At 55.4% G+C, this 16,966-nt stretch overlaps 5 protein-coding genes across 6 annotated transcripts; 2 read left to right on the top strand and 3 right to left on the bottom strand.

Moving 5' to 3' along the window:
* Positions 1-232: 232 nt before the first annotated feature.
* On the top strand, positions 233-2,056 carry LMH87_002879 (uncharacterized protein; the record flags this gene model as incomplete). 2 transcript variants are annotated; one of them, XM_056194408.1, is made up of 1 exon in its annotated part: positions 233-2,056. In XM_056194408.1, one exon carries the CDS (start codon positions 233-235, stop codon positions 2,054-2,056), a length of 1,824 nt encoding a protein of 607 aa, XP_056051349.1. The 2 variants fall into 2 exon arrangements, with proteins under 2 accessions (XP_056051349.1, XP_056051348.1); XM_056194407.1 differs by having other exon boundaries at positions 692-2,056.
* A 104-nt stretch (positions 2,057-2,160) lies between these two features.
* LMH87_002878 (uncharacterized protein) lies at positions 2,161-2,793 on the bottom strand (the record flags this gene model as incomplete). Its single annotated transcript, XM_056194406.1, has 1 exon — positions 2,161-2,793. The coding sequence occupies one exon, from the start codon at positions 2,791-2,793 to the stop codon at positions 2,161-2,163; it is 633 nt and encodes a 210-aa protein (XP_056051347.1).
* A 1,018-nt stretch (positions 2,794-3,811) lies between these two features.
* Positions 3,812-6,492, top strand: LMH87_002877 (uncharacterized protein; the record flags this gene model as incomplete). Its single annotated transcript, XM_056194405.1, has 5 exons — positions 3,812-5,321; positions 5,369-5,446; positions 5,499-5,671; positions 5,732-6,393; positions 6,450-6,492. The coding sequence occupies 5 exons, from the start codon at positions 3,812-3,814 to the stop codon at positions 6,490-6,492; spliced, it is 2,466 nt and encodes an 821-aa protein (XP_056051346.1).
* Positions 6,493-7,308: 816 nt separating this feature from the next.
* On the bottom strand, positions 7,309-9,501 carry LMH87_002876 (uncharacterized protein; the record flags this gene model as incomplete). The annotated part of the gene is made up of 1 exon (XM_056194404.1): positions 7,309-9,501. The coding sequence occupies one exon, from the start codon at positions 9,499-9,501 to the stop codon at positions 7,309-7,311; it is 2,193 nt and encodes a 730-aa protein (XP_056051345.1).
* A 3,616-nt stretch (positions 9,502-13,117) lies between these two features.
* On the bottom strand, positions 13,118-16,648 carry LMH87_002875 (uncharacterized protein; the record flags this gene model as incomplete). Its single annotated transcript, XM_056194403.1, has 2 exons — positions 13,118-14,810; positions 14,862-16,648. 2 exons carry the CDS (start codon positions 16,646-16,648, stop codon positions 13,118-13,120), a joined length of 3,480 nt encoding a protein of 1,159 aa, XP_056051344.1.
* Between the last annotated feature and the right edge of the window lie 318 nt (positions 16,649-16,966).

Raw genomic sequence — 16,966 nt, 5'->3', positions numbered from 1 at the left:
GCCTGATTCAGGATCCTGGACTCTGCTTGGATTTGTGACTAATGATACAAACACGACGCTGGGCGCATCGCGGGCTAGCTTGGCCAGTGGATGCAGGCAGACGAGTACAGCGCAAACTCCGCTTTGTGATCACCAAGCTAAACTTGACATCAGCAGGCCTGTCACCGCTATATGCCCGGCACTGCTGCGGGAAAGTGAGCATGCAAACGGTTTCTGGCCATAGCTGGAGGTGATGCGACTACTTAATACTCGCAGCCTGGAGCTCGAGTTCTTTGCGGGCGGGGACATACCACCCTATGCCATCCTATCGCATACGTGGGAGCCTGGCGAGGTTACTTTCCAGGAACTGCAAGGCAACTTTTACAATGCGTCCTCGCAAGGATGGGTCAAGATTCGACGGAGCGCACAGCTGGCGGCCGCGCAGGAGCTCGCTTACATATGGATTGACACCTGCTGCATCGACAAGTCCAGCAGCGCAGAGCTCTCCGAGGCCATCAACTCCATGTTTCAGTGGTACGAAATGGCCGCCGTCTGCTACGTCTATCTCTCTGATGTGGTCGCGGGTCAGGACCCCGTAGATTTTGCTGCCAGCAGCGGTCGAGGCAGCAGTCGCTGGTTTAGCAGAGGCTGGACGCTGCAGGAGCTCATTGCCCCGCGCCAAGTCGAGTTCTACAATGGCGACTGGCAGGGCATGGGAACGCGGGCCGCTTTGAGCTCGGCCATTCGTGCCGTGACTGGCATCCCGGCGGACATTCTGTCCTTTTCGCCCACGACCGCTACCGCAAGCGTCTCGCGCTTGTTGGAGCTCACGTCCGTTGCCGAGCGGATGAGCTGGGCGGCGAAGCGCGTGACGACGCGCGAGGAGGACACGGCCTACAGCCTCCTGGGGCTCTTTGACATCAACATGCCGCTTCTCTACGGCGAAGGCCGCGCCAAGGCATTTCGGCGTCTCCAGGAAGAAATAATTCGCGCCACCGACGACGAGTCCATCTTTGTCTGGCGCCTCGACGAGGAGCCACCCGCCAGCAACCCATTCTGCGGGCTCCTCGCCGACGGCCCGGAGCGGTTCGGGCTCTTCACCGATCTCGTGCCGCGGCGCTCGCGTTACCTGTCCACCAAGTCGAAGCGCAGTACGAGCATCGTCTCGCGGCTCGGCGTGCAGATTGATCTGCCACTGACGCCGTTCCCCTGCGACGCGTCGGGAACCATCTTCCTGGCGCTGCTGGCGTGCGACATGCGGCGCGACGCCACCGAGGCGCTATTCACGCCGGCGATCCTGCTGCAGCGCACCGCGCACGCCGACGAGACGCGGTTTGTGCGCGTGCGCGCGGATCTCGTCCCGCTGTGCATGATGAGCCGCGTCGTGGCGCCGCGGAAGCTGACGAGCCTCATCACGGAGCTGCAGAGGCGGCAGATGCCCGACGACGGCATCCACAAGGAGGACTACTATGTCGGGAATATCGTGTTCAAGACGGTAAAGCCCATGAGCATCTTTGTGCCGACGACGCTCGCGCCGTCGCTAACGCCCAACGGCATATTGCTGTTTCCGGAGCTGCAGGACGAGGGAGGAGGCTCGGGGAGGGCGACCGCGGTCAGGGTGGCGTCGCGGTCGCCGACGTGGCACGTCTTCTCGGAGAACATTGACTGCTACGAGGTCAACTTCCGCGTCAACCCCGTGCCGGCCGTCGAGAACATGACGGGCCCGGTGGTGTGCGGCGCGGTGGAGCTGCTGCTGGATCACGACTCGCCGCTCGCGGGCCTTGGCGGTCCGCTCGCGGGTATGGTCGGCGGAAGAGCCAAGAAGGCGACGCGCGTGTGTCTGGTGGCCGGGCTGGAGCCGCTGCCGGCGAACCCGTTTGGCACGCCGGGGCTGTATGCGGTGCCGTGGCACGCGTTTGAGGAGCCGAGCAAGGTGGAGAGCGGAGATCTGGATGGCGTCAAGGACAAGAACACGAGGGCGCTGGAGCTGATGCAACCGTATGGGGTGAGGGTGGAATTCGGGTTCATAGTGCGGTACTCGTGGTTGTTTTATCACTTGCAGCTGATGCGGTGCTAGCCTTTCCTCCAGTCATTGCCTGGTCACGTATGGACGAGTTTTGAGCTGTTGTATCTTTCCAACTAGTTTTTGATGAAAACTAACAGAGGGTATCATTGATTATTCTAAGTATTCGGCTCGGCTTGTGTCATGTCCAGCTTGGTCATGATACTATCTGGCACCGCAAAGGGCCTCTCCTCTGGCACGAGCCCACGCTCTATTAGCGCCTCCAACGATACATCCGCATCTTCCTCCAGCGCCTTTTTAAGGTCCCTCGCCGTCTGGGTGACGTCTTCAATCGACACAATCCACTCATTCGCCCACTGCTCGCTCAGGCCCGCCGGGATGCCAATCTGGATGCTGCGGTGCGGCAGCCGCTCGAGGCCCGGCGTGCGCTCCGGATCCCACTGGACGCGGACCTCGCCGGCCTTGTCCCGGGCCGTGTCTTGGTTGCCATGAGACAGGACGCCGCGTTGGAGGAGCGCGAGAAAGCGCTCGTGCGTCATGCGCAGGGCGAGGATGCGCGCCTGGCGGGCATCCTTGTACGAGTAGCCGGCGCGGTACATCATCCACGCCCAGCTCGGCTTGACCCAGGTCATGCGGCCGGGCTTAAAGTCGGGCGAGGCGGATAGGCGCTGGGCGGCGACAGCGGCGTCGGCAATGGTGGCCGAGTAGGCCTGGTAGACGGTGATGGTGGTGTCGTCGTACCGGGCTCTGATTTGGCGGTAGGGGACGGTGGTGGGAGTGTCTTCGGGCATTGTTGTTGTCGTATGGTGAGAGGGTTTCTTCTTCTTTTTTTTGATACTACATATAAGCATGAAAAAAGGCTGCGATTACTTTGATGTATTGGATTGGGGTTAATATAGCATTCAACACCTGCAGGCACCATCTTGTGACTGTGCGGCTGAATCGGCGTGTGAGCAATACCCGACGCGACGGGTTGACGATCAAGCTGGTCAAGCGTTGCCACAAGGCGTTTTTGAAAGCCTTTCCAAATCATGGGGAAAAAGCTCGCAAAGCATGTCATGAGACAGCTTCTCTGACACACACAATAGGTAGCCTGTTGCAGTTCAGTGCAAATGCCGACTTTACAGGGCATTGTCAGCCGCCGGACTCACCCACCAAGGCCGCTGTAATACTAGGTAGGTACCTAGGTAGGTAATAAGGTACACTGCCAACAGCCTGCGAACGCCTTCAAGCGCTACGACACTTGGCAGCTAAAAATTAAACTGTTGAGTAATTAAATAGGATCTAGTGGATCAACATACTTAGTCACCAGATCTCCAATATCCAAGCATCATTTCTTTGCCAAATTTGCCCTATCGCGGGCAACCACCGTCTGCGCCTCCTACCAAGCCGCGCGCCGCCTACGTAAGACGAAGACTAATCTGTAGGTACCTACCTTAAGACGGAGCCGAAACCCCCGCCCAGCCTTACATCCCCAAAGGCAGCTTCCGGCTGCAACTGCAACAGCAACCTGCATCTAACCTCGTTCACGCTTCTGCTAGCGCTGCGTCTTGTCTTTCGAAGCGCTGCCGCCCGGTCCTCTTCTTTTGACTTTTACTTACACTTATCAGGAGATCTGCATCAGTGCAGTCTTTTACGCCAGATCGAGCCGGCTGCCAGTACATGTGGCTCAACAAGTATACCGCAGCTCGAGCTACACAAGCTCTCTCTGTTGGATCACGAGCTGAAGCCGCGCCCCTCACCACCCCTCACCACCACCATCGCCCTCGACCGACCGCAAACATCTGAAAGCACATCCTTTAGCAGGGCATGACTGCCCCGGAGCAGCCCTCTGGGGAGCCAGAATCGACATCCCAGTCTACCAGCGAGCCTGTCGCTCAACAGACGGCCATCGATGTTGAGGTCAAGAGAGACGACGCCGCTGCGGCTGCAGACTTGGCCACGACGAAGCAGCAGTCGCCAGGATTGCCGGCAAGTGATGTCCCCGACAAAGAGTCCTCGTCGACCGACAACATAATTTCCGATACCGCACACGTGGCTGAGTCTGCATCCGAAACGCCAGCCCCGACTACACCGCCTGCGCAGACTGGCCCCAAATTGTCCGCGCACTTCACGGCCGATGCTACTGATGCAAAACAAAGTGAGGATCCGATGAGCGCACAAGGCCACGATAGCATGTCTGCCTCGGCCATCACCATCAGGCCTCCGAAAATTAAGGAAAACGACATTTCCACCCAGTACCTTACACCACAGCCCTCGAGCTACGTCGACCCCACACCCGCGACACCAATAACCTCGCAGCCGTCCTCACGGTCGCCTTCCAACGCGGCCAGGTCGCATCGCTCCGACGACTTCTCGCCGACCAGATCAGGCTCCGAAAATGGGGACAAGAAGTATACCAGCGAAGAGGAGCAGGATGGCGGGTCCCGATCCGAGATTCAAAGCATCATGGAGCAGTTCAGCGAGTACGGAGGCGGACCCGGAGCCGACGAGGTCATGAGCCCAAGGCTGGAGATTGCTTCGCCTATATTCGGTGCCGGCCCCGTGCTGCATCCGCCCAGAAAGTCGAGCCTCGAGCCGCTGTCCACCGGCAACGCCAGCCAGGGGCCAGATTCGGATGCCGCCGGCGTCTCTACTTCCTCGCCGATCAAGGAGCGACAAGGTGTCGACGACCAGGGCCCGCCAGTACCTCCCAAAGACGGATCGTTTGGCACGCCGCCCCGGAGCAGAGAAGCCCGGGGGTCGACCAGCCTTGCCTCGCCGACATCCCCCCAACTGTCCATGCATCGCCCACCGCCCCCGGAGCCGGAGCCGGAGCCTACGCTGCCCTTTGACTTTCACAGGTTCCTCGAGCAGCTGCGAAACAAAAAGGCCGACCCCGTCGCACGCTATCTCAAGTCCTTCTTGACGGAATTCGCCAAGCGCCAGTGGATGGTGCATGAGCAGGTCAAAATCATTAGCGACTTTCTGGCCTTCATCGCCAATAAAATGATGCTTTGCGAGGTCTGGCGCGACGTTTCGGACGCAGATTTTGACAATGCGCGGGAGGGCATGGAGAAGCTCGTCATGAACCGGCTCTACTCGCAAACCTTTTCCCCCGCCATTCCGCCTCCGAAGCCGGTTCCCGGCGCCCGGCCAAAGAAGCGCGGCGGTGAGCTGCCGATGGGACCAGGTCGTCGCGGGCAGCATCAGGAGGACGTCGAACGAGACGACATTGTCACGCAAAAGATTAACATTTACGGGTGGATCAAGCCCGAGCATCTGGATATCCCAAAGATTGAAGACAGCGGACGAAAATTCCTGAAGCTGGCGCAGCAAGGTTTGTCTCGCCGTTTCTATTAATATCGCGCAAGCTAATAAGAACAGAATTATTAAAAATCAAGTCATATCGCGCTCCGCGAGACAAGATTATTTGCGTTTTGAATTGTTGCAAAGTCATCTTTGGTGCGTTTATACACCGTGCGCTGCAAGGTCTTGTACTGATTGACGTCCCCAGGCCTGCTCAAACACAACAAGTCCGACTCGTCGGCCGACTCTTTCATGCCCCTACTTATCTATGTCGTTCTGCAATCAAACCCTGAGCATCTAGTATCTAATGTACAATACATTTTGCGATTCCGGAACCAAGATCGCCTCGGCGGCGAGGCTGGCTACTATCTATCGTCCCTGGTATGCTTCCGCTTTGGACAAGACGCGACAACCCCTGTGCCCTTGTACTGACGTTTATAGATGGGCGCGGTACAATTCGTCGAAAACATGGACCGCACATCGCTCACCATCAGCGACGACGAATTTGAAAAGAGTGTCGAGGCAGCCGTCTCCGCCATTGCTGAGCGCAACCAGGCCATGTCGCCCACCATTCGCCAGCAGGCCACTTTTTCTGAGAAGTCGGCCTGGGGCGTCGATGGCGCCGGCGGCCAGGAAACAGGACCTCAGTCGACGACGCGCCGCAGCTACGACAGCGAGACGGAGCCAGGCGAGGGCCCTGCCATTTCTGGTCTTTTGCGCACCATCCAGCGACCCCTCACGACCATTGGCCGCATGTTCTCCGACGAGCCCACCTCGTCTCCGTCGTCATCCCGCGGCGCCAACAGCGCGCGCCAGTCGCCAGGTATCCCGCCACGGTCGTCGCAGGACGGCGGCTCGCTACCACGACCCAGTGCGGAAGATGTCCGCGCCTCGGCGCGCCCGCAAACGCAGCAGCCGCTTTCGACTCAGCAACATGCGCTCTCGGCCGAGGAAGCCGCCGCGCGACAGGCGAGCGCCGAGACGGCCGAGGCGCAGCGCTTGCAGCGAGCAGAGCACGCCAACGTGGTCGAGACGCTGGCGGGCATGTTCCCTGACCTCGACAAGGACGTTATCAGCGACGTGGTCTATGAGAAGCAGGGCAGGTGAGTTTCATTCTCCCATTTCACTCAGTGTACATGGTGGCTAACAAACGATTCAGAGTCGGTTTGGCGGTGGATGCATGTCTAGCATTATCCAGCTAGTTCTTTCCTGTGTTTTTGGGTTTTTTTCTGTTTTTCCCGCGTTGCATAGAGACTCGACGGTCGTCTATAAACCATATTCATCATTATCGTTTTCTTGTCCAGTTATTCAGCACAAGTATAGTGATTGTACATACAAGTACAGAAATACAAAAGACATTTATGAAAATATGGTGTTTGATTCTCTTGATTACCATCATCATCTGCTCGTGTGCATGGCCTTTCTTGTGTCTGACTTGTGTCTCGCCACGATGCACACGAGGGAGCCAGTTGGGGCTAATGAGGCGCGATACTCGACAGTTGGAACTGCATGTATGGACATTTGAAACTATTTCAATAATACTCCAGGCATTTTCCAGGAAGCGAAAAAACATGTTGACATGTTTATAAATAAAGGCAATGTACGGAGAGTTGTAAAGGTTTTTACATGTGCAAATTTAAGGAACGACTTGCGTCGCTCTCTGTTGTTCTTATTTCTCCTGCAGTTTCTAACACCCAAATTGTTGTTCTAGGAAAATGCAAAACACAAGATGCGAGCCCAAAAAAATAAAAATAAAAAACACCAATTGTACCGAGCCCCGCCAGATCCCCACACTATACAAAAACATCAGACCGATCAAAGAATTGTCCTCCAAACACAAGGTGCTCGTGGAAGCATGAATCCGGCATCATGTTTGCCGTGGCGGCAGCTGCCTTGGCTCGGATCGGCGTCATGGTAGATTATATACAGATGCGAAAATGGCGGGTAGTAGTGATATGGACGGCGTGGTTAAGGAGTGAATGGCGGGAATGAAACTTGATACTAGGTGTATTCAAGCCTCACCAGTGGTAGCCTTGGTTTGTTTGTGGAACGCCGCGGTAGCTGGCATTGTTATCAAGGTCAGGAAACGTGGGCTGTCGCGCGTGGCCATAGGTGCGTGGCTCGTTGTGTGTCAAGGTTCTCGTTGGCTCATCGCGGTAGGGTCCAGGAGCCAGGGGCTGGCGCTCGACATCGTCGGCTTGGCGGTTGTAGGATGAATAAGGATTGGGGATCTCGCGCGGGACGTGGGCATCCTTCTTGTCCATCTCGACGGTAGAGACAGAGTAAAACGACTTTTCGCTACCCGGACGGATGAGAAGAGAGTTGTGGGCATCAAGAGGCGTCAGAGTATCAAGTTCGCGGTTGCGCTTCTCCATCTCCTTTCTGCGCAGACGGTGGGGGTTGGCAGTGATGCATGCATTGATGGCATTCCAGGCGACGAGGATGGCGAGAACACCGGTCAGAGCGGACTGGACAACAATCAATACGACGCCAGTGACAGTCTTGGTGGTCTGTGCGACACCGAGCTCTTCAACAAAGATGAGGATGCAGCCGACGGAAAGGACACGAATCGTCTGGATGACGATGTTGAGAATGTTGCCGGCGCGGCGCTCATAGGGACGGCTCCAGATAAGTAGGACAAGCATGCAACCCTCAATGACGAGTTGAGCAATGGTTTGCTGCATGCCATGGCCATCACCGGCAGCAATGCAAGCACCCTTGGCAAACATGTAGATGATGGCGGGAATAAAGAGCCACCAGTAGTTCTTGCGGTAGGCATCGTAGAAGAGCGAGTACTTGGTCCACAGTTCCTTGTTTTCGTAGAGGCCGGCAGCGTCACCCTCGGCAGCCTTGAGTTTCTGCACGGTCGAATAAATTTTCCAGGTAAAGAAGGCCAGGATACCGGTAAAGAGAGCGAGTGTAACACCGGCGAGGGTTTTGGCAAGCCAGGAAGAATCGGCACGGGAAAACTGAAAGATGCAGTACAGGACCCAAATTCCGTAGAGAAGCAGGATCAAATTGGTGATTGTACGAGCAATGGAGCCCCAGTAGTGCTTGCGAAAGCCCTTGAGCGACTCAGGGAAGGTGCCCCAAATAGCCCAGGCCTCGAGAATAACTTTTAGAAGCACCATGCCAAGGACAATGCTAGCAATGACAATGGCGACGACTAGGAGAGCGGTCATGAAGACGTCAGACTTGGGGACAGATACCTTGCGGGCATAGGCCTCGATGCCTTGAACAGTTTGCTGAGCGGTGGTGCCGGCAGGAGCGTTCTCGGTACCGTTGACTGAAGTTTCGATGTCGCGGAGGGCAATGGCAGCGACAGCACTAACAGCACGCTTGAAGTGCAGTACACCGGTTTGGCCAGCCGTAGCGTTGGCAATATACTCAACATTGTCGTCGGTCAAATTGCCTCCAGTGCTTGCACGTAGGCTGTCAATTGCAGAAAGCATGCCAGACCAGGGAACCAAGCCGACGGAAAAGGCAAAGTTCTTGGTAAAGCTCTGATAGACGGGAGGGTAGCTGACGGAAAGCATACCGTTCATGGCCATTCCCTGGAACCAGCCAACCGTCTCGGAGAAGCTAGGGCTGACGGTACCGGCGCCGCCAGCACCACTGCTGAGAGCCGCACCAGCAGCGGAGACACCACTGGCAAGGAAAGCAACACCAGCAATACCGGCCGCAACGTACGAGACTGCGGGGACGTTGACAGTCTTTCCATTGGTGACAGATGACTCGATGCAGGCGACCTTCTTCTTGGTATCGGCAGACTCGAGCTCGAGCTTGGTATCGGCAGCAATATCGGGGACCTGGAAGGCGATGGCGGGGACCATCTTGGCAAACTGTTCGGGAATCTGCTGGGAACCACGGGCCGCAAAGTCGCCGACAGGGAGAGGGCAGAGCTGCTGGATAAAGGTCGATTCGTCGCAGGGATTGAAGGAGCGCTGATAGATCTGGTTTCCATAAGCGGTGACACTCAGATGGGCGGTGACGTTCTGCTCCTTGGTGCTTCTGCCGGCGACATCAAATATGACCGTCTTGTTGGCGTTGTCGTACGTAATGTTAATTTTGTCCACCTTGATGGTGGCATCGGAGCCGCAGTCGCTAAATCCAGAGGTTTTGAGAATATCGGCGGCCATGGCGCTGGTGGCAAGCAGGGCGCTGGCGAAGAGAGAGGACCACGACCTCCATTGTGTCGATCGTCGAGCCATGGTAGATTAATTTGGTGAGGTTGTAATGAGCGATTGATTTTCTGAAAATGTGCAAAGATTTGTTTAGATATCACAAAAAAGTCGGTTGTGAATCAGTAGGAAGCCGAGTGAGGCGGATTGCGGAATGAGAGAAGATCGAAGGCGTCCAGGCTTTCGAAGAGGCGAACAAGATAATGCTCTGGCAAACACACAAAAGCGAGAAAGAGAAAAGAATGAAAACCTCCGGGGTGTTCAAACAAAGAGTCGTGAGCAAAGTGCTCGTGGACGAGAAAGGAAGCGAGGAAAAGGACAATGGAGAATACGGGCAGCCAGCAAGCCAAGAAGCCGCGGTGATATCTCCTCCGTTAGAGGTGTTGTTATCTCACAAGTCGACCAAGGTCCTTTGCTCGTCGAGAAAACATTTAGCGAGTTGAACAAGAAACGATTGTACAGGTCGGTGTGTCGAAACCGCCTCGCTTGCCGTCGACGAGGGGAAGAAGTTGTGTGGCAGAGGCGAAAAGGAACAAAGGTGGTCGTTAGGCGCCAGGAGTAACGGAGAAGTGGAAACGAGGCTAGTTTGGTGTGCTATGCGGTCTTGTTTCTTGAACCCAATTCTCGAATCGGGGGGTGGGTGTTGAGGGAGCCGGCGGACCACAAAAAAAGAAGAAAGTTCGAGTCTGGACAGGATTCGTGGACAGCGAATGGCTGGTCGGGGCCCTCGTGTTGGGTGGAATGAAGATGAAACGGCCTAGATAGAGACTGGGGATCGGCCGAACCACCACCCAGCAGCGGAGGGGGTTTCTTTTCTTTTGAGCAATTGGCGAGTAAAAAAGTATAAACGAGTGACTGGTCAATGAATGACGGGAAGAGACGAAGGATTGGAAAGAGAAGAAGGGGAGAGGAATGTGGTGATGGTTTGGGGAGAGGCGAGTTGAATTACAGGAAGGTTGACTATGGGAAAGGAGAGGAGGGTCTGGCGTGGGGGTTGGAGGAGGTACTTGGGTAGCTGGGCAAACGGAGCTGCAAACGCAGGTACCTTGGCCGCCAAGCCGACAGGGTGACAAGGTACCAGTGCTAGGCTCTGGGTAGGTACAGAGGATTACAGGGGCAGAGGAATGTCGGCACAGGAGGCTCTGCGGGCATTGGAAGAACAGGCAAGAAAAGGAACAAGGGGGACGCGAATCAGATCTTGGCTTGGGTCGTGGATTTTCGAACCAAGGAAGCACCCATGCGACTGGTTGTGTTTCGAGATGCAGGGCCTGGTCAGGGTAGCATTGACTAGCCTGACGCTAATAAGCAGGAGATGCTGGGGGGATGAAGAATGAGTGGATGAGAGGTGCTGGCATTGTCAATGATGCCGCCGTCCAAGTGAATGGCTTGCGTGATCAGTAGCCGCACGGAGGTAATGCTTGTGATGGTAAACATTGTTATCCTGTCCGTTACCTAGGTACTCTGTACGTTATCACAACGGGTCGGTCTACGGATACGTACGCAGCGACGACAAAGAGTCGAGAACTCGATATACGAGGCGAATCCATGCACAATGGTTTCTTTTCGGCTTAGCTCCGTCTGCCCATTGTTTTTTATTTAGCTCTGGCTGCCCCTGGCGGGCGGGCCGCACAGCGGGGTCCACATCGATTGCCGCAAAGAGGACCTCCGTGATGAGTTGGCAGCTGGCAGAGAAGCGTCGCACCAAGCGGTTTGCAGTTGACTGGCACTGGCGCTGGCACTGGCAGACTGACAGCTGGCAGACTGCAAACGAAGCCCTTGTTGGGCCCCCTCGCAGCTGGCGGGCAGAGGGAGCACAATGTCAGCCCCACTGGCGACGCCACAACACCCAACAGGCCATTTGTTTGGCTTCTCCTCTCCGCCACGAACAGAGCCGCCAAGTGTAACGTAATCCAGGCACACATTATCCCTTCTGTCATCCCAATCTACCAGTACATGCTGAATTCTGTCCTCACTTGATCTCTACCCGAAAGCACCACCAACACCATTACTCCACGCGCTGTGTACGAATTCATCTTCATATCAGCCACACACTCATTCAAACACGCCATTACGACCAGTCTTATTGGTGTCAGCGCCCCTCCTCTCCCCGGCTCTGAAACACGACCCAAAACACCAGGCTAGTGCCAACCGCCAACAGCCAGCCTTTTTATCTGCGACTCTTCCCAACCCTACACTTCATTCACGAACCATAAACTTTATGCAAACGCAGACCACCATGATTATCGTCCTGGGTAGAGGGGAAAGAAACAATGCCGGATACCTGCGTGGCAGAAGAATCAATTACTTCGCCTGCTACTAAACAAGCTACAAAGGGACTCCCCCCTTTGGCGCAAAACGTTTCCATCATCGCTACCCGGAGCAGGGGAGTGACCGCCATCAGTAGGGCCAAACAACGCCATCTGCTACTCCCGGTGTCAAGTGTTTCCCTTCCAATTCAGGTGAACCAACTCTCCTACGTATCAGCACCGTAAAGGCGCACTCGTCTGCACTACCTACCACCAGCGGCCCTGGGGTCTGCACAGGGCGGTCAAGAAAAAGGGCCATGGGCACACGAACAATCATCCCTTTGTTCTAATAACAATATTACCAAGGAAAACCAAGGAAAATCATATGCCGCCCGCTGGCACGACTTTTGAACCCATTTCTATTTTTATTCAACCTCACGCGCCCCCATATCCCACCAAGGCCGGCAGTGCTACACAAGGCTGGCATAGCCTCTGCATAGACTCCAAGAATAGGCCACTACGACAACCTTTTACCAATAGCCGTTGTATCGGTTCTTGTTTTATTCTTGACACCTATATTCGAGAGGCCTAATGAGCTCCCTCGTTCATAGACCAGCTCTCGTCCCGCTCCCTCAGCATCCTCGCCCACCGCGCAGAATCGCTCACACCCCACGGCAACATCACAGAGGACCACAGCCTCTCTGTTCAGACTCGTGCCCCAGCTTCTGTTCCGTTATCCATCGACACCGCCTGATTCGCTGCAGAATCTCCCTATTCCATCAGTAGCCCTTGTACAGATTACACACTTTAAACGCTTTCGGGGACCCTGGCAACCTAGATACCAGTAATTGCACCGTCGTATCCCAGCCCTTGCCTCTGCTAAATTACCTATGGAGACGCTACAACACCCCCGCCAAATAACTAACAACACAATCTCTCTCTCCTCCCCCGGGTCTGCAGAACCAAATTTCTTAATTTCCAAGCGAAACTTGACAACGAATTTCCCCCATCTTGCTTCACCATGGAACTTACTGGCCGAGTCCCTTGTATCCTTACCTCGTCTCATCTATAATCCATGCGTCTCTGCAGATTGCCCACGCGCCCCGTATCACATCGCACGGCACTACGGAAAGAAACGGATAGATTTCCAGTCTCATCAAATTTCACACTGCTTATTCGGTCTCGAGTCTTCCGGTTCACGTTATTTTTGGTCGTGCTATGATTTGATATAGAATGGGTAAAATCCTCAGTAGAACAATTCCCACGCCATGTCCCTCATTATCCCCGAATTGTATTCAAAAACATAAATAGTATTCCAATCAAAAATCTGAAGTGCATGCTCAAGCCGAAAAGAAAATGGAAAAAATCATAACAAACAGGCCTGCAATCTAATGTCGAAATCATGAAGAAAACATCCCCTGGTTGTCCCACGTCGTATGCTCCGGGTTGGTCGCCTGCATGTGGGGCGAATGCGAATAAGTCGACAACGTCTCGTGCCCGCTAAAAGGACTCCCGTTGAGGCTGGTCCGAGGCTGGCCCATGATCCCGTTCTCGTATATTGCCTGTCCTCCCATCCCGTCTCCTGCCATACTCTGTACACCAAGCCCGTCCAGAGACGGAAACGGCTCCAGCCCGTTGCTGTTGAGATTGCCGTCGAGGTTGCTGTCCAGGTTCATATAAGACTGGCCCGCCTGCCCAAACTGGCCAGCGCTCGATCCCAGACTGTGCATACTTCGATCAGCGTTGTAGCTACTCATTCCAGTCATATCATTCATATGGTTGAACCCATTGGCACCGTTCATGTTCATGGTGTTTGCCATGCCGTTCAAACCACTGCTCATGTCCGCCATGGAAGTCTGCATGGTATGGCCCATGCTTCCATACTGGGTCTGGTAGAATTGGGAGTTGTTTTGTCCCATTCCATACCCAAATCCACCCATGTTCTGGGCGTATCCCATCTGCGCATGGCCCGGATGCAGTGCTTGGTTGTGGCCAAACGCCATGCTTCCCACACCCGACTGGTCACTGGGCACGGGCAGCATTTGCCGCACTGGCGGGTCCTGCACAGGACTGATGATGGAATCTGCTCCCAGTTCCTGGGCCTTCATGTCCACCAGTCTCAGCACAGGCAATGAAATCTGTTCCATGTGCTTGGCCAGGTGCACTGTCAACTTCTTCCAGGTAGGAAAGGTGCGTCCACAGAACTTGCAAGGCTCGTCTTGCGGTCTCTTGGGCGTCTCCATGTGGCACTCTTCCACCTTTTGCCATGTCGGCTCAACACCTCCAGCCCGCTTCATGGCGGCCTTGGTCTTGACCTTGGGTTCGACAAACTTGTGTTCACGCACCAGATGCTGCAAAAAGTTATCTTTGCGGTAGCAGGTGTGGCGGCAGTCTTCGACATCGCAGGTCCACCATTCTAGATGCCGATGGCCTTCGTTCTCGTGGCGCACCCAATCGGCCTTGCGTTTAAACGTCTTGGGATCCTTGCATTTATCCCATGTGCAGGTGAACGGACCGACATCTTCATGCACGTGCTTGGTCCAGTCTGACGGTTTCTGAAATTTCTTCTTCTGGTAGCACAGCTGGCATTCAAACTCAGCAGGAAGATACTGCGTAGGAGGCATCGGGATGTCGGGGGGGAAGCTTTCGTTGCTGATGATGCCTTCAGCGGGACTGTCGTCGTCCTCGAAGCGAGCAGCCAAAGGACCAATACGATCTTTGTCTTTCTGATCGCCCAGAATTTTGGCTGAGCCGCCGAGTGCCATGCACAATGACCCGCAGGAGCAGCTGGCTCCCTGGCGCATATGGTTCACCTTGAGGTTAAGAAGGTGCTTGTATCGAACGACCTGCTGATGCGCAATGCGATCCACAAGGTAAAGGCCACCGTTTCCTAGACCAGGGTTTAACTTCAGCGCATGCTCTTGGAATCCTGAGTATGTGTGGGGGATGATGTCGATTTCGTTTGGATTCTTCTTCATTTCCGAGTCTTCGAGCAAATCATCGTCGTCGTCATCATCCTCATCATCTGCCTCGGGCGGAGCTGCTGTGGATGCAGGCCTGCTGAGTGCTGCAACGACTGGCGGGCCACCAGACCTTTTCCACAAGTCAGTAAACGACGCCTGCCTATCCTCGGTCGCCACGGACAACTGCGTCGTTTTGGGAAGTTCAGATTTGCTGCGAGGTCGGCGCAGCACCTTGTCGACAGCCAAAGAGAAACCACTCTTGGGAGAAGCCACCGGGGTGACACCGCTAATTGAACCGCTTCGAGCATGTGTCGATCCGACAGAAGCTAGGGGCGTTGCCATTGTGGCGAAGACTGAGTTGATGCTAGGTGTGGGCTGCTTTCCCCAGCTAGATGTTCGCGAGGTCGGGGATAGATGAGGGGAGCTGTCTCTGCGCTCGTCTGACTGCTGGCTGTCTTGTCGGTATAAGTCATCGCCCTGAGCACTCTTGGAGCGGCTTCTCGATCTCTTGCGCATGGAGGAGCTGCTTGTTCGTCGAACAAGGCCGCGAAGCTCGGCCAGGAAGCCAGTAGGCTTGCCAGTCTTCTTAGGCTCTGCCTTGCTGATGGAGAGCTTCTTGAGAAAGTTTCCACTGATGACGCCTTCCGCATCAATCACACTGGGAAAACTGCGACGACGGGTTCCCCAGGTGGCAGAGCGGGAAAGCACAGAGTCAGTGTCACGGTACAGCCGTTCGAATCGTTCGATAGCAGCTTGTGACGATTCCGGTTGGAAGCGACCCTGCTCCCCAGAGATGATTGGATGTGATACGGGCGCAGGCTCCCAGTGATTCGCGGAATGGATTATTTTGAAGTCGTTGTCGTTCAAAGGACCGCCAGTAGGGTCAATGTAAATTTGACCCTCAACATGCCTATTTTCGGTGTTATTTCCCAGAGGAATACCATCGTCATCATCGCGCGGCTGATTGAGAGCCTGTATCTCTTCCGAAGTCTTTTCCGTTGGCGCTGTGATGTCATGCAGGTCGTCCTGCAGCCAGCGTCCGACCTCCTGGTTGCGCTCCTTGCGAGCACTTTGCGAAGCCAAGTCGTTGATGCTGGTAACCTCCTCGGAAGATCTGTTCCTGGGGTCGATGCCCGAGTGGCCAGTTCTCGAATCTGGCTCCCATCGGCCCAGAGAATCTCGCCTAGCTGTGTTTGGTGTTCCCGGGCGACTGATGGATATCAGCTCGCCCACGGAATGGACTCCCCGAACTGTGCTATTGTCATCAAAGGTGCGCTCTATAGAGGGCACTGGAGCCAGGCCATTATCGTTGTCCCAGTTTGAGACTGTGACTCTGGGGCTCTGTACAGGCATGGGCACCGGGACAGGAACAAGGCCGTCCTCACTGGAACGCCCGCTGCCTGTCGGGGCTGGTGTCAGTTGAGAAGATTCACTGGAGAGCGTGGCGCCCTTGAAGTTTCGTTGAAGCTCCCGTGGCGACACAGAGGCGGGCGGGTTGGCAGCGACGTTGGCAGCAGGTGAAGCTATATTAAGAGAGGAGGAGTGCTCAGGAGTTAATGGATAGGAGACGGCGTAACTGTCATCTGATTGTATTTCGGCAGAAGACTCAGTCGGGAGGACGGACTGCTCCCATATGCCAGCCTCTGTTAAGAAACTAGGGCCACCGGCGTGCGGGTTTGTAAAGTCGACGCCGAAGAAAGGGTCCTCGTCAGCGTCGAGGTCACTGTAGTCGCTGGCTTGGTAGTGGCCGGGTGTGGAGTGAGAGGCGTCGGGGGTATCGAGGTGGACAATGGAGGGAGAGAGTGATTCACTGTTGATGCGCGACAAGCCTGGCGTGACGTCGTCGGCAGCAGAGAATTGGTGGTTGAGAGATTGGTTCGGGTAGGACGAGGAGTTGCGGGGTTCGAGGTCAGTGTCTTGAAGCGAGTCGTGGAGATCGCTTTGCGACAAGGTAAATGCGGAAGCCATGGCGGGCGGGGGTGATGGCCGGGCCGCGCCGGGTATATAGACAACAAGAAAAGCAGAAGAGTCGCGGGAGGCCTATGTAGCTGGTGCGATGCGCGAGTGTGATTAAACAGAGCTCTCTGGGCGCATGTTCGCACGAGCCGGCCGTGTCGGTAGCGTGTGGTGGGTGGCGTGGTGAATAAGCCCAAATGCAAGCGAGGGGCCCCAGTCTGACAGGGGATTCAAGGAACGGATCGGTCGGTCAGAGAAAGAGACGATGAAGAGGTGAGAGGAGAAAGGCGAAGGCGACGCAGAGGGAGAGAGAATGGGCTGCAGTGCGCA

Source organism: Akanthomyces muscarius, chromosome 3, assembly GCF_028009165.1.
Source record: "Akanthomyces muscarius strain Ve6 chromosome 3, whole genome shotgun sequence".
NCBI classification, from domain to species: Eukaryota; Fungi; Ascomycota; class Sordariomycetes; order Hypocreales; family Cordycipitaceae; genus Akanthomyces; species Akanthomyces muscarius.
The sequence above is the reverse complement of the archived record's forward strand: the minus strand, read 5'-3'. Positions and strand labels throughout refer to the sequence as shown.